The sequence below is a fragment of the Hemiscyllium ocellatum genome, chromosome 8, assembly GCF_020745735.1.
Source record: "Hemiscyllium ocellatum isolate sHemOce1 chromosome 8, sHemOce1.pat.X.cur, whole genome shotgun sequence".
Classification (NCBI taxonomy): domain Eukaryota; kingdom Metazoa; phylum Chordata; class Chondrichthyes; order Orectolobiformes; family Hemiscylliidae; genus Hemiscyllium; species Hemiscyllium ocellatum.
Genome location: NC_083408.1, coordinates 29,177,446 through 29,197,981, shown reverse-complemented (window position 1 = coordinate 29,197,981; position 20,536 = coordinate 29,177,446). Strand labels below are relative to the sequence as shown.

At 45.4% G+C, this 20,536-nt stretch overlaps 1 protein-coding gene across 1 annotated transcript; it reads left to right on the top strand.

The window, feature by feature from the left end:
• The first annotated feature begins 11,668 nt into the window (after positions 1-11,668).
• LOC132818048 (EEF1A lysine methyltransferase 3-like) lies at positions 11,669-15,414 on the top strand. Its single transcript, XM_060828657.1, has 3 exons — positions 11,669-11,827; positions 13,083-13,194; positions 15,014-15,414. Exons 1-3 carry the CDS (start codon positions 11,669-11,671, stop codon positions 15,412-15,414), a joined length of 672 nt encoding a protein of 223 aa, XP_060684640.1.
• The last annotated feature ends 5,122 nt before the right edge of the window (positions 15,415-20,536 follow it).

Below are 20,536 nucleotides of genomic sequence, written 5' to 3'. Positions count from 1 at the left end.
GGTCAGCTGGATAGAAACATGTAGACTGGAACAGCTCCCATGCGTCCAAACTGGAACACACAAAGATAAACAGAGAAGCAGGGGTTTCTCTCATCTCAAGCTCGTATAAATGTGGTGTTCATTTGTGAATAGTGGGTTTGTGGTAAGCACACAGCAGGAATATCAGCAATCCCTTTTTGCCTGCCATATTCCAATATTACATCCGCTGTTCAAAAAAAAATTCAGCGTCCCCGTCCATCGTGGACTCTCTGTCCTCATGCCAGAAACACCAACCATGCTCCCAGTTCTTGCTCCAAGTTGCAGTAAGGAGGTACTCCTGATCCTGACACCAGACTGAGAAAGCAGTATCTATTATCCCCATCACATTTCTCTGCGCAGGTTATTTGAATGGCCCTCTTTTGCCCCATTCACGTGGCCATTTTGCTTACCTAACCTTGGGTCTGTGCACTCACCCGCACACAGCAAGAACCATGCACTCACTGGATTTGGGCAAAGGCCAAGACTCCTTCATGTTTACATCTCAAGCTCATGACCTACCTGACTGGCAGTCACGCGGACTTCTTCTTGATTAAATAAACCTAACCTGAAGCGTGCAATTAAAAACGAAAATGCTGGAAAATCTCAGCAGGTCTGGGCAGCATCTGTAAGGAGAGAAAAGAGCTGACGTTTCGAGTCTAACTGACCTTTTGTCAAAGCTGGAGCGTGCAATCACCTTCTGGATTAAGAGCTCTCCATCTTCCTGATAGTCCACAATGTCAGACCTCAGCTCTATGCTGAATTATTCTCAGTACGCAGACATTAACTCCAGAGGGGGGGGTGTCCAGTATTGGAGTGGTGTGCACAAATTCTCATTACATGCTCCAGTTGTCAAGCCCCCTGCATTCTCACGCATGCGCCTCCTTGCTTTGTTTGAGAAATAAAGTTGCATATGATTGATTGATTACCTTACAGAGTTTTGTTTTCTTTTGAAAGGAAATTCGCTTCATCCAGTTTATATTATAGCAAGGCAACATTCAAGATGTACTTGTATTATGACCATTGCAGTTTTTGGATGTTTCAAAAGCAAAACCTCTCTCTATCTCGAAACTGAATTCCCAGTCTCACCAAGTTGAAATTACTCGAGTAGAAAGTACTCACACGCTAATTACCAGACAATATCAATCATCACAAACAATCCCACCATGTACTGATCCCTTTTTTTATGGTGTCTCCGTACAGTCATCGGCTCCAAGATTAGACTTCCAGAAATGTAAGGAGGTTTTATGGATGACTTGAGAAAAGAGCGCTAGTCTGATCAATGTTTCCTGTTGAATTTAACCTCCCAGTCCTGAACATTGGCATCAAAGCCACACCACCTCCACAGCCAGAACACTGCTTAGGCATTCCGGATGAAGGAATTGCCCGAAACATCGATTTTACTGCTGCCTGAACTGCTGTGTTTTTCCAGGACCACTCTAATCTAGACGCTGCTTAGTTTCACCATGCCTCAGTTAATCGTATCTATACTGCTGTTGTCTTTTGTCCTCACTATACCTACAGATGTCTGACCGGCCTCCCATCTTCAAATATCGGAACGTGTCCTAAACCCTGCTGCCCATTTGTTAACTCTGAGCAAGGCTCACTTAACGTGTCACCCCTGTGCCTGATGTACTGCTTTCCAGCTGAGTATTGCGACAGTAAATAAAATGATACTTAAATTACATGAACCATGTACGTGTTGTCAAATTTCCCATTTCCTATCTCTGGAACCTCCTTCATCTTTAAATCCATTATAAAGACAAGTTAGATATATCGATTAGTTATATACAGATAACTTATCAAGGCGCTTCCATTTCTGACCACTGGTGTATCCCAACTTTCATTTCTAAATAAACACCGAAAGAAAACTGCGGATGCTGTAAATCAGAAAGAAAGCTCAGCAGATCTGGCAGGATCTGTGCAGAGACATCAAAGTTAACGTTTCGGGTCCGGTGACCCTTCCTCAGAACTGACGGTAGCTAGGAAAGTATCGGTTTTCATGCTGAAGATAAGGTGTGGGAGGGGCAAGCAGGAAACGATACGTGGGGATAGAGACGAAAGAGAGAGAAGAATACTTGGACAAACGAGTCGATAATGATCTGGCTGAGAGGGTGAATAGCTGTTAATGGAGACTGGTAGTGGCTAACAATAGGTAGTGTGCAATGGCAGACTACGTAATAACAAGGCTTGGTGTGTGGGGTTGAGGGTTAGGACAGGGGTAAAAATTATTGAACTCCATATTGAGTCCGGAGGGTTGTAGCTGGAGGATGAGACAGAGGTGTTCATGAAGGATGAGACAGAGGTGTTGGTCAGGAAGGAGGGTGGTGTGTTTAAAGTGGCAAGCAGCTGGACGCTCGCGAGTTTATTTTTGCAGGCTGTTCTGTGACACGATCACCCAGTCAATACTTTGTTTCCCCAATGTAGGGGAGACCATATCGTGAGCAGCGAAAGCAGTAGACTAGATTCTGGGAAAAGCAGCTAAAGTGCTGCTTCACCTTGAAGGCACGTTTGGGCCCTTGGATAGTGTGGTGGGAGGAAGTAAATGGGTAGGAGTTGCACCTTCGGTGGATGTAGGGAAAAGTGCCATGGGGCTGTGGGGGTGTATTGGGAGTGAAGGAAGAATGGGCCACAGTGTCCTAGAGGGAACAGTCGCTGCGGAAGGACAAGGGAAGGGAGGGGAATGTGTGTCTGATGGCAGCATCTCATTGGAGGTGACAAAAATGACAGTCGATGATCTTCCGGATGCTGACAGAGTCATAGAGTCATGGAGATGTACAGCATGGAAACATGCCCTTCAGTCCAACCCGTCCGTGCCGACCAGATATCCCAACCCAATCTAGTCCCACCTGCCAGCACCTGGCCCATATCCCTCCAAACCCTTCCTATTCACATACCCATCCAAATGCCTCTCAAATGTTGCAATTGTACCAGACTCCACCACTTCCTCTATCAGCTCATTCCATACAAGTACCACCCTCTGCGTGAAAAAGTTGCCCCTTAGGTCTCTTTTATATCTTTCCCCTTTCACCCTAAACCTATGCCCTCTAGTTCTGGACTCCCCGATCCCAGGGAAAAGACTTTGTCTATTTATCCTATACATGCCCCTCATAATTTGTAAACCTCTATAACGTCACCCCTCAGCCTCCGACGCTCCAGGGAAAACAGCCCCAGTCTGTTCAGCCTCTCCTTGTAGCTCAGATTCTTCAACCTTGGCAACATCCTTGTAAATCTTTTCTGAACCCTTTCAAGTTTCACAACATCTTTCCAATAGGAAGGAGACCAGAATTGTACGGAATATTTCAACAGTGGCCTGACCAATGTCCTGTACAGCCGCAACATGACCTCCCAACTCCTATACTCAATACTATGATCAATACAGGAAAGCATGCCAAACGCCTTCTTCACTATCATATCTACCTGTAACTCCACTTTCAAGGAGCTATGAACTTGCACTCTAAGGCCTCTTTGTTCAGTAACACTCCCTAGGACCTTACCATTAAGTATATAAGTCCTGCTAAGATTTGCTTTCCCAAAATGCAGTAACTCGCATTTATCTGAATTAAACTCCATCTGCCACTTCTCAGCCCATTGGCCCATCTGGTCCAGATCCTGTTGTAATCTGAGGTAACCCTCTTCGCTGTCCACTGCACCACCAATTTTTGTGTCATCAGCAAACTGACTAACTGTACCTCTTATGCTCGCATCCAAATCATTATGTAAATGTCAAAAAGTAGAGGGCCCAGCACTGATACGTGTTGCACTCCACTGGTCACAGTCCTCCAGTCTGAAAGACAACCCTCCACCACCACACTCTGTCTTCTACCTCTGAGCCAGTTCTGTATCCAAATGGCTAGTTCTCCCTGTAGTCCATGAGATCTAACCTTGCTAATCAGTCTCTCATGGGAAACCTTGATGAATGCCTTACTGAAGTCCATATAGATCACATCTACTGCTCTGCCCTCATCAATCTTCTTTGTTACTTCTTCAAAAAACTCAATCAAGTTTGTGAGACATGATTTCCCACGCACAAAGCTATGTTGACTATCCCGAATCAGTCCTTGCCATTCCAAATACATGTACATCCTGTCCCTCAGGATTCCCCCCAACAACTTGCCCACCACCGAGGTCAGGCTCACTGGTCTATAGTTCCCAGGCTAGTCTTTACCACCCTTCTTAAACAGTGGCACCACGTTTGCCAACCTCCAGTCTTCTGGCACCTCGCTTGTGACTATTGATGATACAAATATCTCAGCAAGAGGCCCAGTCATCACTTCTCTAGATTCCCACAGAGTTCTCAGGTACACTTGATCAGGTCCAGGGGATTTATCCACCTTTAACCATTTCAAGACATCCAGCATTTCCTCCTCTGTAATATGGATATTTTGCAAGATGTCACCATCTATTTCCCTACAGTCTATATCTTCCATATCCTTTTCTACAGTAAATACTGATGCAAAATATTCATTTAGTATCTCCCTCATTTTCTGTGGCTCCACACAAAGGCTGGCTCCACACAAACGCCGCCTTGCTGATCTTTGAGGGGCCCTATTCTCTTCGAGGAAAAAGTGAGGTCTGCAGATGCTGGAGATCAGAGCTGAAAATGTGTTGCTGGAAAAGCGCAGCAGGTCAGGCAGCATCTAAGGAACAGGAAATTCGACGTTTCGGGCATAAGCCTGAGGGCTTATGCCCGAAACGTCGAATTTGCTGTTCCTTAGATGCTGCCTGACATGCTGCGCTTTTCCAGCGACACATTTTCGGGCCCTATTCTCTCCCGAGTTACCCTTTTGTCCTTAATATATTTGTAAAAGCCCTTTGGATTCTCCGTAATTCTATTTGCCAAAGCTATCTCATGTCCCTGTTTTGCCCTCCTGATTTCCCTCTTAAGTATACTCCTATTTTCTTTATACTCTTCTAAGGATTCACTCGATCTATCCTGTCTCTACCTGATGGGATGATAAGTAAGGACAAGGGGAACCCTATGGCTGTTGTGGCCTAATGGAGATTCATAAAATCATGAGGGGCATGGATAAGGTAAAAAGACAAGGTCGCATTGGATAGGCATATGGAGGAAAGTGGGCTAGTGTAGGTTAAGTGGGCTTGGATCGGCGCAACATCGAGGGCCGAAGGGCCTGTACTGCGCTGTATTTTTCTATGTTCTATGTTCTATGTCTTTTCCCTGGGGAGTCCAGAACTAGAGGCATAGGTTTAAGGTGAGAGGGGAAAAGTTTTAAAATTTAAGGGGCAACATTTTCACGAGAGGATGGAATGAGCTGCCAGAGGAAGTAGTGGAGGGTGGTACAAATGCAGCATTTAAAAGGCATATCAATGGGTATATGAAGAGAAAGAGTTGAGAGGGATATGGGCCAAGGACTGGCAAATGGGAGTAGAATAGTTGAGGATATATGGTCAGCATGGATGAGTTAGACCGAAGGGTCTGTTTCTGTGCTGGACATATCTATGACTTTATGACCCCAGAAAAAGACTTTGTCTATTGATCCTATCCATGCCCCTCATAATTTTGTAAACCTCTATGAGGTCACCCCCCAGCCTCCAATGCTCCAGGGAAAACAACCCCAGCTTGTTCAGTCTCTCCCCATAGCTCAAATTCTCTGACCCTGGCAACACTTTTGTAAAGCTTTTCTGAACCCTTTCAAGTTTCACAACAACCTTCCGATAAGAGAGAGACCAGAATTGCACACAATATTCCAAAAGTGGCCTATAACCAATGTCCTGTACAACCACAACATGACCTGCCAATTGCTATACTCAGTGCTCTGACCAATAAAGGAAAGCATTCAAAACGCTTTCTTCACTGTCCTATCTACCTGCAACTCCACTTTCAAGGAACTATGAAGCTGCACTCCAAGGTCTCTTCAGCAACACTCCTCAGGACCTTACTATTAAGTGTATAAGTTCTGTTCTGATTTGCCTTTCCAAAATGCAGCAGCTCTCATTCATCTAAATCAAACTGCCACACTTCAGCCCATTGACCCATCTGATTAATATTGCATGGTACTCTGAAGCAGCACTTTACCTGCACTTCTCACAATCTAGTCGACTGTAATTGCTGCCCTCTCTCCAGTGGGGAACTGATGTGTAAACTGGGTGACTGCTTCACAGAAGATCTACGTTCTGAGTCACGCATTGTCAGCCACACACCACCCTATTCCATGGCCAGCATCACTTTCTCAGGCTTGCTGCGGTGCTCCAGTGAAACTCAGCCCAAGCTGGAAGAACAACACCTCATTTTCCATTTGGTGACTCTGCAGCCCTCTGGACTTAATATTAAGCTCAATAATTTACAGGCCTGCACTCCCCCATGTCCTAAGCCTTATAACATAGAACAGTACAGAACAGTACAATCCTTTGGCCCTTGATATAGTGCTGGCATTTTATCCTACTCTCAGATCAAACTAACCTACATAACCTTCATTGTGCTAATTTCCATCTACCTATCCAAGAGTCACTTAAATGTCCCTGACTCTACTACCACTGCTGGCCATGCATTCCATGCAACCACCATTCTCTGAGTAAAAAAACTCTGATATCTCCCCTAAACCTTCCTACAATTACCTAAAAATTATGCCCCTTTTTGTGGTAGCAATTTCTGCCCTGGGCTATCCACTCTATCACTACGTCTCAACAACTTGTACACCTCTATCAAGTCACCTCTCATCTTCCTTCACTTCAATGAGAAAAGTCCTGGCTCTGTCAACCTTTCTTCATAAGACATGCCCTCCAGTCCAGTCAGAATGCTGGTAGGTCTCCTCTTCACTATCTCTAAACCTTCCATAATTTTCCTATAATGAAGTGAGCAGAACTGAACACAATATTCCAACTGCGGTTGAACCAGGACTTTATGGAGCTGCAGCATAACCTCGCTGCTCTTAAACTCAATCCCCTAATGGCCTAATGAAAGCCAACACAACATTCGCCCTCTAAACAACCCTATCAACCTGGATGGCAACTTTGAGGGATCTATGGACATGGACCCCAAGATCCCTCCGTTCCTCCACACTGCCTAAAATCCTGCCTTTAACCCTGTATTCTGCATTCAAATGCAACCTTCTAAAGTGAATGGTTTCACACTTTTCCAGGTTGAACTTCATCTGCTACTTATCAGCCTAGTTCTGCATCCTGTCAATGTCTGGTTGCAAGCTATAACGATCCTCGACACTATTCACAACTCCACCAACCTTTGTGTCATTGGCAAATTTACCAAACCACCCTTCCACATCCTCATCCAAGTCACTCATAAAAATCATAAAGAGCAGAGATCCCAGAACCAATCCCTATGGAACACAACTGGTCACCGAGCTCCAGACTGAATACTTTCCATTGACGACCACCCTCTGTCTTCTCTGGGTCAGCCAATTCTGTATCCAGACAGGTTTCCCTGTATCCCATGTCTCCCATGCCGTGTTATCACATAGTCCACCATTACATACTACCTGTTGTTAGCGACTAACAGTCTCCATTAATAGTTAATCACCCTTCCAGCCAGATCGCTATCGACTCTTTTGTCTGTCCGACTAATCTTTTCTCTTTGGGCTCTATCGTTTACTGCTGGCATCAATCCCCCACCCCCATCCTCCTGCTGCCCCCGCTCCCACACCCTACCTTCTTCATAGAGACCGACAGTTCCCTAGCTACCATCAGTTCTGAGGAAGGGTCAACGGATTTGAAATGTTAACTTTGACTTCTCTTGCTGTCAGATCTGTTTAATTTCTCCGCCGATAGTGGCGATAGCTCCAGCTGTGGAGACCTCAGCCTCTGGAATCCCTCTCCGCCTAACGCCCTATGTAATCTAAAGCAATGATGTCCCAGAAAGAAATCCTCCCATTTTGAGTAAAGTTTTAGTCATCTGACCTAACATCTCTGTAGGTGATGCAATTTTGAACTTTGCTCCATATTTCTCGGTGAAATGGCTTACGGCATTCCACCGCTTTAAGCGCGTTGTATAGGAACACCTTTCAATTTTGGATACCACTTTTGTAAATAACTTTCCAATCTTCTCCAATGCCTTTCATAGCGCGGAGCTCCGTAAATCAGAGCAAGCTGTTGTGGTGATTAACAGCCTACATGTTAACACAAGCTGCTTCTATTCGGATTAGTAGCAGCAAAAAATTGCTGATCCCAACCGCTCACTGGAAGGTGTACTTAATAGTTGCTAAACTAGGAATTCTTAATGATCATTGGAACAGCGAACAACGCAAACACATGATCAGGATCTCTGAACAAATTGCATTTTAAAGCGCCTTTAAACTTTCAACTCACCTCTACGCTCTTTGCAGGGAAGAGTATCAAATAGAATTATATGTCGAGCAAGGTCAGGGGGTGTTACGGCATAATCAAGAGCTTGGACAAGGAGACAGACAGTAAATAGCACTTTCAGGAGGGCTAAGAGGGAGATAGCTAAGTTAAGAGAGGCAATTGGAGTACTTAAGACCAATTCAACTGAGGCACAAGCACCAATGATCAAATCAATTAAAGATGATTAAAGTCGATGTGCCCAGGAAGCCAAACATGAAGGATTTCAGGTAGTGCGGAGACAGCTTTGGCAAATAGAGTTAAGAAGAAACCAAAGGGTTTTTACAAATACTTTAAGGACAAAAGGATAACCAGGGAGAGAATAGGGCCTCTCAAAGATCAGCAAGGCGGCCTTTGTGTGGAGCTTTGTGTGGGGGAGATACTAAACGAGTATTTTGCATCAGTATTTACTGTGGAAAAGGATGTGGAAGATATAGAATGTAGTGAAATACATGGTGACACTTTGCAAAAGTCCATATTACAGAGGAGGAGGAGGTGGATAAATCCCCAGGACCTGATCAGGTGTACCCTAGAACTCTGTGGGAAGCTAGAGAAGTGATTGCTGGGCCTCTTGCTGAGATACTTGTATCATCAATAGTCACAAGCCAGCTGCCGGAAGACTGGAGGTTGGCAAACGTGGCACCACTGCTTAAGAAGGGTGATAAGGACAAGCCAGAGAACTACAGACCAGTGAGCCTGATGTTGGTGGTGGACAAGTTTTTGGAGGAAATCCTGAGGGACATGATGTACATGTATTTGGAAAGGTAAGGACTGAATAGGGATAGTCAATATGGCTTTGTGCGTGGGAAATCATGTCACACAAATTTGATTGAGTTTTTTGAAGAAGTAACAAAGAGGATTGATGAGGGCAGAGTGATAGATGTGATCTATATGGACTTCAGTGAGGTATTCGACAAGGTTCACCATGGGAGACTGATTAGCAAGGTTAGTTTTCACAGAATAAAGAGAGAACTAGTCATTTGGATACAGAACTGGCTCAAAGGTAGAAGGCAGATGGCAGTGGTGGAGGGTGGTTTTTCAGACTGGAGGCCTGCGACCAGTGGAGTGGTTCAGATATCTGGTCGGCATGGATGGGCTGGACTGAAGGGTCTGTTTCCATGCTGTACATCTCTATGACTCTATAACTGAGCACCCAGTACCGAAGAAAGGAAAAGCAGATTGCAGCACTGAAGTGCACGTGATCCGGTACTGGTGACTCAGTACTGAGCTGCATCTTTCAAAATTGATGTCTCAATTTATAATGCTAAGTATCCAGCATGTGGTGTCAACTGCTTTCTGAACTTGCCCTGTCAGCTTTAATGCAGGGTGCACATATACCCACAGCTCCTTGTTTGCTCGCCCAGTTCAGAATGGCACTTAGTCATAGAGATGTGCAACATGGAAACAGACCCTTCAGTCCAACCTGTCCATGCTGACCAAATATCCCAACATTCCAATCCAATCTAGTCCCACCTGCCAGCACCCAGCTCATATCCCTCCAAACCCTTCCTATTCATTTACCCATCCAAATGCCTTTCAAATGCTGTAATTGTACCAGTCTCCACCACATCCTCTGGCAACTCATTCCATACACGTACAACCCTCTGTGTGAAAACGTTACCCCTTAGGTCTCTTTTATATCTTTCCCCTCTCACCTGAAACCTATGCCCTCTCGTTTGGACTCCCCGATGCCTATTCATCCTATCCATGTCCCTCATACTTGTTATTTCCCACCCAGTTTCCCTAGTCTTCCCAAAATGTGTCACCTTCCCCTTTTCTTTAGTGAAGAGGTTGTCTATGCCGTCTTCAAATCTACTACCACTCGTCATAGTTCTCAATACTCCCATGGTTTCTTTTTTCAATCATCTGCAAAATTTGTAATAGCGCCTTGGAGCGGCCAATCTAAGTCAGTGTTATATACAGACTTGACTCTAATCAAGGAATGTATTGTTCCTGTTCCCAAACTCTCCGAATAACAATGCGTGTGTCCCTCCAGTACCGAAGCTCAATGTTCACCACTTCTGCACATTGCCTTTTGTGACTCAACCATGCGGCGCATATCGCAGAGTAAACGGAAACTCGCACTATAACGCTAGCGTTTATTCTCTCAGGACACTGTGTTCTGCACGTCCCTTCACCCGCACCACTTCCATTCTAGTATTCTATATTTTAATTCCCTTCATGGCCATCCCTGGTTCCAATCTCCAGACCGTCCAATCACACGTTTTACCTTCTCAGTCGAACGCCGAGCGTCCCAGAATAAAAGCGATCTGTTCTCCCCGCTTCAGACAAGGAAATTAATAAATGGGCTCCAAAAATAAAGTACAAATTGTTGCGTTCGTTGGCCTTCAAGCTTCAGTCGCTCCCAACTGCGCTGTGCTTGAGCTTTCTTTTTTGATCGAAAGACACGTGGCTTCATCGTCCGTTTCCCCATTCTTCTTCCTGGGCCCTTTCCCGTCACCTGGCATGAAAAGGAAGCCATCGGCACTGCTTCCTGGTTAAGGGCTGACTGTATCTGACCATCAGAGCTGCAATAAACATTGAGGAACATTGCAGGAGAGCTGCGTGCATTAATCCCAACATGCTGTGAGCTGGTCTTTATAATGGATAGTTGCGACCGTGCATTTCTCTCCCATCTCTTCCTAACAACTGCACTCTCTTCATGTTTCATATGACGTCCCTTTCTTGCGTTTTTATTTGTGGAGTGTTAAGGTAATCGTTAACAACAAAGAATCCAGGTGAACCTGCACAAAGAGACTACAAAGTTAAAAATCACACAACACCAGGTTATAGTCCCACAGGTTTAATTGGAAGCACTAGATGAAGGAGCGTCGCTCCGAAAGCTAGTGTGCTTACAATTAAACCTGTTGGACTATAACCTGGTGTTGTGTGATTTTTAACTTTGTCCACCCCAGTCCAACACCGGCATCTCCAAAAGATTCAACAGACTGATCAATATAAGTAAAAACGGGCTCCAAAAATATTTCCTACTCCTTGGCTTTTCCAGCATCACTCTAATCTAGACTCCAAATAAAATCTGCTGACTGACCAGGGCCACTTTTGATTGTGAAACGTCGCTGAGCCATCCCAATGCTCTTCCCTCCATCGACACCGGTGACTCATGCGGCCCGAGGAAGCTTGTCTGCAACAATTGTCCGGACAGCGGGACTGACGGCATTTCATTGGCTGTGAAGACTTCTGGGGAACGACAGTGGGGCTATATAAATGCAAACTCATCCGCCACCAGAAATCTCCACTCCTGCTGCCGGACAGAATCCCGACGCCGTTCCCGAAGGGGCAGAAGAATTCCAGAGGATTTTTTTGGGGGAAAAAAAAGAACATGACTTACGCCTGGAGAGTGGACGACGGGGCGAGAGACCAAGCTGGCGCGTCAATTTCCATCGTATATGAGAATAAATACGAGTTCTGCGGATACATCCTCCGAATCTCTCGCTTCATCAATGCGAACCTCGGCTTTTCTGCTTATGTCTGGGAAGCAGTAAGTCAATGGGAAGATTAAAATGCAGGCAGAGCCGCCTGTGTGTCACGTCTTCAGTGTCAGCAGCTGTTACAATGTTGCTGGGGCAGTTTGCGGAGGCTTTCAGCTGCTCTTCCTTGTCTGAAATAACCGCCCGGGTTTGAGGGATACACCAGCAACCTGTCCCATTTTTGTCCACACCAGGGTCGTGTCCGGGACTGGAGAGTTTGAATAATAAGCAGTCTGCATAGGCTGGAACTCTTTCTTTTTACCCCTGGAGCGTTGGATGCTGAGGGGGTGACCTGACCGAGGTTTATAAAATCATGAGGGGGGGGGGGGCATGGATAAGGTGGTGGGCCAAGTCCTTTTCCCCAGGCTACGGGAATCTAGAGGGCATAAGTTTAAAACGAGAGGAGGGGAATTTGAAAGGGGCCTGAGAGGGCAACTTTTTTTTCTGGCGGAAATGGAAAGAGTTTCTAGAGGAACTCATAGAGGCGAGTACAATAGCAATGTTTAAATGGCATTTAGACAGGCGCATGTATCCGTAAAGGTGCAGGGATATGGGGAAAATGCAGGGAACTGAGACTAGTTTAGTTTAGGAAACTAGGTTGGCATGGACCAGTTGGGCCGAAGGGTCTGGAACCGTACTGTACGACGATAGTTTAATTGGGCCATACGTTTCCACATCCTATCCAGGCTGCGCAGTGTGTGTGTCTGTGGCAGGAACCTCGGGTTCACTCAGGAGCTGTGTGAAACTAGGTAAATAATCTGCCCTTGTTCCTATCGAAGGGGTGTGTTTTCCACGTTGGTCTTGCAATTCCCCGCCCCAAACCCCACTCCCCTCCCATGAAGTGGACCCTATCCTACTGGCAGGGTTCACATCAGGGCAAGATTCATTGGTTGATATTTAAACAAGGATTCCAAGCTGCAAGGAACACCCGGGGCTGGCGCCTTTCACTTTTTTGACGCTTGGTGCCACAATCCCATTTGTGACTTTGGGGCTTTGGGAGTGGTGGCAGGGATGGTGATGCAGGGGGAGAAGGGACAGGGGCCGGAGCGGGTGGAGATCCACCCTTGCTCCCGGAAGGTGCTGACTCAGCAACACTGGGCCACGCGTCCATTTGAGGTTTGACCCCCGTGAGCCTTCCTTCCCCTCCTCGGTTAGCGGTGTGGTGAGTAGGGGTGGAAGGGAGGCTGGTGTTGTTTAAGTGACGACCAACAGCTGGCTCTGCGGTCCGTGCGTTTGGCTTCTAAGGCACGTGTTCCCCATTTTCAGGGTGTTGCCTTGTGCCAGTACTTTCAGAAGGAGAAGATCAGTTTCACTGGCAAGAAGGTGATTGAGCTGGGATCGGGGACCGGAATCGTAGGGATTTTAGCGACTTTACTCGGTAAGTGGCAGAAATGTTCTGAACCGCACGACTGTTAATATCAAACTCAAGATTAGAGTGGTGCTGGAAAAGCACAGCAGGCCAGGCAGCATCCGAGGAGCAGGAGAATCGGGCAAAAGCCTTGTTAATATCAGAGGCTAATCGGGATGACAATGACACTGTTGTATCTGCTGGGCAGTGTGACCATTCTAACACTCATATGAGTGTTCTAACACCATTCAAACACTGAGATATGATACCGGTTAAATTCCCTTGCCATTGGTAAACATGTATTGAGATGACTGCTTTGCCTCTGCTCAAAATCTTAGAATTTAAAGTCAGATTTTCAGCCCTGAAACCTTTCCTGTATGACATGCCCATAGGGAATTCCCCCAGCTGGAAATGATCTGCTGACTCTGCACAAAGCAATGCGGAAGCGGTGTCTAACCGAACGTTAATCCCACCACCCAAATCACAGCACCAGCGTGACCACGTATCGCTTCAAGCAGACCCGTTCACTGCCTGCCGGTGTGAAGATTTCTGGTAGCAGGGGCGTTTGCATATACCTCGCCTTGCTGCAGTCCTCCCTAAGGATCTCCACAGACACTCCTGCGGGTTTTGTCCCACTTTTGCGGACAGGTTTCCTGCACTTGTCGCTAATTTATCGTGAACTCACTCGTGTTGGCTGAGGGAAGAGCGTTGTTGGTGGTTCAGGGATGTTTGACCGCAGATAGCAGCCTGGACGATTCGACATTCACCTGAAGTGGTGGTGCTGGTCGTATCTATGCATCATGTTAGATCTTCATGTCACATGAGCCGGCTAATTTCTTGTCGGGAGTTATTCGCCTGTTTCATGTGAATGAAGTTGTGAGATGCTGCACCTGTCTGTCTTTAAGACTGTCAACGCAAGAGACATGCTTCCGCTTAGGCCTATGAATAGATAGCGTCACTCAGGCTTGGAAGTAAATGTGGCTTTCACTGGTAAAACATTTGCATACACTTCAGGTAAATTGAGGTAAATATTAACGTAAATGCATAAAAGACTGCAGGCGCTGCAATAACGATAAGAGACGCCGAAAATTTCCAGCAGGTCAAACAGCAAACTTGCACAGGGAACCATTTCAACTTTCAAAGCCCATTGAGGACCAGCTGAAGATATTGGGCCGACGACATTGCTGTAAGGAGCTTCCCCAGTGATGTCCTTGAACTGAGATAATTGAACTCTAATAACTCCAACTTTGAGGCAGGTGTGACTTCATGCAATAGAAGGTTCCCCACCTCCCTCCCCGCCCCCCCCCCCCCCCCCCATTCCAGTTGACTCAGTTTTTGGTTGGGTTCTTTAATGCCACCGCAATGCTGCCTTGATGTCAAAGGCAGTCACCATCACTGTTCCTCTGGAGTTCAGTTCTGTCGCCCTTGTTTGGACCAATGCTGCAATGATGGCAGGAGTTGAGTGTCCTTGGCAGAACCAGAACTTGCAGAACTTGTTTGTCAACGACCTGCTGATTCCTCTGTAATTCTAGTTTAATGACTCCTTCTATCACTTTGTTGATGAGCAAGCATAGACTGACATAGAGAGATCTGCAAACACGTGGGGCTTTAGTAGGAGTACATAACGGTTGTTGTCTTCAGGGGGGATAGGATGCAAAATGAGAGTTTGCCCTGTAAATACAGGCTATCAGCACCAGGTAAAATAACAAGGCATAAAACTGCCTGGCACTGCAGGTGGGCATTATTTAGTGATAATTCCTTTTAGAGTCGCCTTTTGCTTCCGTATCACAACGTAGAAGCAGTAATCGATGGCAAACCATTTCAGGGAATCTATTTTTTTTCTTTTCAGGTGGAGATGTAACCATGACAGATAAACCAAACATCCTGAAACAAATTGAAAACAATGTCTCTATCAATATTCCCGCTGCCTGCCAACATCGGGTGAAAGTTCGTGCCTTGACGTGGGGTGAAGACCAAACTAAATTTCCGACTGCCTACGACATCATACTCGGTTCGGATATTGTTTACAGCTCAGTTTCCTACCCGGCATTGTTAGAAACAATTCGCTATCTCGCTAGGCAAGGGGCCACGATTTACCTCGCTACTGAAATACGAAAGAGTAATGATTCTACCTACTTCCACGAAAAACTCTTGCCTCGATATTTTAACTGCCAGGTGGTTGAAAGTTTACAGACGAAAAGCGTCATTGTGTGCAAACTGAGCAAACTTAGTACACCTCCTGAGGATTGATTCCCAAAGACTGAGAACTACTGGGTGCTGAACATACTGCCCAGTTTGAAAGAAACCCCGTCAGTGTTCTCCAGTCTTTATTGATCCACCACTTAACTTTTAATGCTTGCTTATAAATATTTTTGTAACAATTCTTGACTAATTTAGTAATGTGCATTATACTGTACCATATATGGTAAATAAAAAAAGTTGTACTATTTCAATTCCACCGTAAAACTATATGCAACTTTTAAATCCCCATTAAGAAACAAGTGGATGTTCAAATGCATGTAATGATAACTATAAATAGAATCCAGCGCTTCACAGGAGGCTCCCAAGCACTGATTATGTCACCTAGACAGGGGACCCGAAACGTCTGCAACACAAATTCCCAGCTCAGCGATCAGAACCACAACAATCCAGTATTATTTCTTCCTAGCATGGAAGTTATTTGTCTCAATCTTCAAAGAAAATTCATCTAGAACCCAGCCTTTTTATTAATGTTGATATGTGTCATTGTGGACATGCTTCTTAGCAGTGATACAAATGATGCATAAATTCATCTTTATTAGTGTAATTGACATGACAATTTCTTCATTAAAGCACCACTTCCTTTCCATCCACCTACCACGTCCTTTTGAAAAGTCTGCAGAAATAGTCAATACTCAGTTTGAGATTATGCCCAAACCATTGTGTCCCTTTCTGCCATGCATCCTGACTTCCCAGGTAGCAAATCTTTTCAGATAGATCAACCATATGCATTTGTATTTGGGAAATCCTGTCTCACAAACTTGATTGGGTTTTTTAAAGGAGTAACAAAGAGGATTGATGAGTGAAGAGGGGTAGATGTGATCGATATGGATGTCAGTCATGTGTTGGACAAGGTTCCCTATGGGAGACTGGTTAGCAAAGTTAGATTGCATGGAATACAGGGATAATTAGCCATTTGGATAGAGTACTGGCTCAAAGGTAAAAGACAGAGGGTGGTGGTGGAGGGTTCTTTTTCAGACTGGAGGCCTGTGACCAGTGGAGTGCCACCTGTGGGTCCACTACTTTTCGTAATTTATATAAATGATTTGGATGTGAACCTAAGAGGTATAGTTAGTAAGTTTGAAGATGACATCAAAATTAAAGGTGTAGTGGAACCAAGAAGGTTACCTCAGATTACAACGTTATCTTGATCAGATGAGCCAATGGACTGTGGAGTGGCAGATGGGGTTTAATCTAGATAAATGCGAGGTGTTGCATTTTGGAAAAGCTTAACAGGACTTATACACTTAATGGTAAGGGTCTGGGGAGTGTTGTTGAACAAAGAGACCTTGGAGTGCAGGTTCATAGCTCCTTGAAAGTGGAGTCGCAGGTAAGTAGGATAGTGAAGAAGGTGTTTGGTATGTTTTCCTTCATTGGTCAGAGTATTGAGTACAGGAGTTGGGAGTTCACTTTCAGCTGTACAGGACATTGGTTATGCCACTTTTGGAATAGTGCATGCAATTTTGCCTTCCTTCCTATTGGAAGGACATTGTGAACCTTGAAAGAGTTCAGAAAAAAATTACAAGGATGTTGCCAGGGTTGGAGGATTTGAGCTATAGGGAGAGGCTGACTAGGCTGGGGCTGTTTTCCCTGGAATGTCGGAGGCTGAGGGGTGACCTTATAGAGGTTTATAAAATCATGAGGGGCATGGATAGGGTAAATACGCAAGGTCTTTTCCCTGGGGTGGGTGAGTCCAGAACTTAGAGGGCATAGGTTTAGGGTGAGAGGAGAAATACATAAAAGAGACCTAAGGGGCAACATTTTTACACATAGGGTGGTACGCCTATGAAATGAGCTGCCAGAGGAAGTGGTGGAGGCTAGTACAATTGCAACATTTAAAAGAGATCTGGATGGGTATATGAATAGGAGGGTTTGGAGGGATATGGGCTGGGTGCTGGCAGGTGGGACTAGATTGGGTTGGGATATCTAGTCGGCATGGACAAATTGGACTGAAGGATCTGTTTCCGTGCTGTACATCTCTATGTCTCTTTGTCTCTGTTTGCTTTTTAGATGGTCAGAGGAATTGTGTCAGCGACTCTTGTCCCGGATGTGATGTAAAGTAGTAATAACCATATTAGTAGTACATAGCTTTTTTCAAATCAATTTATAGCATGGTAAATGCTGGGGTTATTTAAGGCAGCCTTTTTCTGACAGAGCACTATAACAGAAATGCTCAGCATTGGTAGAAAACCATTGAGTTCCATGCAGAAGAACTCTCCAGTGTCATCAAAAGTGCCATCTAAGAATTTGCTGTGTTTGCACATGTGACAGTTCAATTAATTCAATGCCTCATGAGTCAAAAAAGGCACACTGTACAACCTCCAGCAGATTGCCTGGGATTACAGAGAGATTCTGTTTCCTGCTGATGGCTGACAAAGGCCAGAATGCACCAACAAAGCAGCATCAATGATGGTGGCTGTGGAATTAAAAGGCTACAGACTCCATCTGAGAGACTCGACTCAATGACATAAAGGATTAATTCACCATCCTGCAGGGCTGAATGTGTGTTTCGTGCTATCAAAATGCAGGTGGGAAAGTAGAGTGGTTAAGGCCCCAGATGGAAGTTGAAGGGCAAAATGCTTCTCTCTCTCGCTTACATAGGTCTCAGGCTGCACAAGTCGTCAGAATCTGCATTTATTCCTCTTGCAGGATCCATGGGAAAATGAGGAATTAGTAGCCACTGACAACTCATGAGACAGGGGACAGCCTGGATTGTGTGAGTCTCCTCATCATCATGGAAAGCCTCAGTTTCAGCCACATTATGCCTGATGGACAAAGGAGCTTACAAGATATCCATGACTGAGAATGGTGTGCTTGAGGTTTCTCTGCTGATGAAGACAGAGCTGGCAACCCAGGAGCTGGGACAGGGGTAGGCCAGCTGGGGTGCATTTCTGATGCAGAGTCAGATGGCTGGACATGGAAGGTGCAGAGAAATTTCACCCATGCTGGCATTTCTGGCTGCCATGGTAGCCTGCTATACATCGAAAATCATCACCGTGGGAATTTTGTATTAATCTTCATTTGAAAGGTAGACTGCCTCAGAGGATCATAAGCACACTCCATATGTTTCAGCCAACATTGCCTCATCAGAGTCAAAAAGTGTGGTGCTGGAAAAGCACAGCTGGTCAGGCAGCATCCAAGGAACAGTAGAGTTAATGCTTTGAGCATAAGCTCATCAGCAGGAATGTCAATCTATCTTATGCTCAAAAAGCTGACTCTCCTGCTCCTCGGATGCTGCCTGACCACCTGTGCTTTTCCAGCACCACACTTTTTAATTCTGATTTACAGCATCTGCAGTCCTCACTATCTCCTCATTGGACCACCTCAGTTCATTATGGCACTCTTGTCCTACACCAGCACGCTACACCAGCACTGTTACACTTACTGCATTGAGAGCTCAATCATGTGCTTGCTAGAGATAAAAAAAATCTGTGGGTATCTCACAGTAGATGAGAGAGTCAGTGGCAGGTGAGTATATGGGCAGTCAGAGAACTGCTAGTGGGCTAGTGTGTTGTAAACCAACTTCATAGAATCATAGAATCCCTGTTGTGTGGAAAGAGGCCATTCAGTCCATTGAGTCTTCACCAGCCCTACAAAGAGCATCCTTACCAAACTGCAGACAGGAAGGGCAGAATGCACAAACTCCACACAGACAGTCACCAAAAGCTGCAATCAAAACCAGGTCCCTTGGTGCTGTGAGGCAGCAGTGCTAACCACTGGTCTCCTTCCTTTCGGAAAGATGATGTGAAACTTGAAAGGGTTCAGAAAAGATTCACAAGGATGTTGCCAGTGTTGGAGGATTTGAGCTATAGGGAGCTGGGGCTGTTTTTCCCTGGAGCATTAGAGGCTATGAGGAGTGACCTTATACAGGTTTATAGAATCATGAGGGACATGGAAAGGGTAACTAAACAAAGTCATTTCCCTGGGGTGAGGGAGTCCAGAACGAGAGGGCATAGGTTTAGGGGAAAAATTTGCAAGAGATATGGGGGGCAATTGTTTTCACGCAGAGGATGGTATGTGTATGGAATGAGCTGCCAGAGGAACTGGTGGAGGCTAGTATAATTGCAATATTTAAAAGGCATCTCGCTGGGTATTTAAATAGGAAGAGTTTAGAAGGATGTGGGGTGGGTGCTGGCAGGTGGAACTAGATTGGTTTGGGATATCTGGTTGGCATGGATGAGTTGGATTGAAGAGTCTGTTTCCATGCTGTACACCTCTACGTCTCTATGACTATGAGTTCGTCCTGATGTAGAAACCTGCCAAACAGAAGAGGAACTGCTCAAGCAGCCATGAACAGAAGACATCCATTGAATGATATGTCTCAGGGAATGGATTGCATCACTTAGTAATGATGGAGAGAGTGTGATTGTCATGAAGGTGCTAGCCCCAAAGATCACACAGTGGCCACCTGGTGTCATCATAGCCCTGTGGAACACCGCTGGTCCCTCAATTGACAGTAACAGTGGACCAGCAGGAGCAATGCACTCCAATGAGTGAGAAGCACAGCGATCCACGATGCACAGAAAGGCTGTTGGAGCTGCAACTGGCACATTTGAGCTTTCTCAAGGCAACCTAAGTATGATCAGGAACTCCCAGCCCCTTTGCCTATACACCCTCTAGCGGCAGTGGGTCATACAGAAATCTCCAACAGTGATGCAACAGTCTTGACAGACCCAGTCCTTCCAGGCCTAGAGCTGGCAGACACCTACCACAGTAACCAAAGTGGGATGAACAGCATTCTGCTCCCAAAACATCTGAAAACGATGGGGGATACAGCTTGCAACTGTAGCAAGAATCTGTGAGAAAGTTTGATTTCATTCAGGTGCAATGTAGCTAAAGGGATATCTTGCATTTCACAAAAATGAGTAATACAGTATATGAATTTCAGTGCCAGTATCATGCCAGGTTTGTATACCACATGCCTCCAGCATGCAAAAGTAAAACATGGTATCCAACGTTAAACGTCAATCTGCCATTAATAAAAAATTGCTAAATAGTATTGAAAGGTGTAAGAAGACATGTTAACAGCCAATTTCAGATTGTCAGGCCCACAGTGTAGTGAAGAAACTACACATATTAACACACAAGGCCCTGTTCCTTGCAGCCAGAAGGA

Coding starts and splice junctions, on each gene's coding strand:
- LOC132818048 (XM_060828657.1), top strand. CDS start 11,669: ATGACTTACGCCTGGAGAGTGGACGACGGGGCGAGAGACCAAGCTGGC. Junction 11,828..13,082: donor CTGCTTATGTCTGGGAAGCA/GTAAGTCAATGG, acceptor CCCCATTTTCAG/GGTGTTGCCTTGTGCCAGTA. Junction 13,195..15,013: donor GATTTTAGCGACTTTACTCG/GTAAGTGGCAGA, acceptor TTTTCTTTTCAG/GTGGAGATGTAACCATGACA.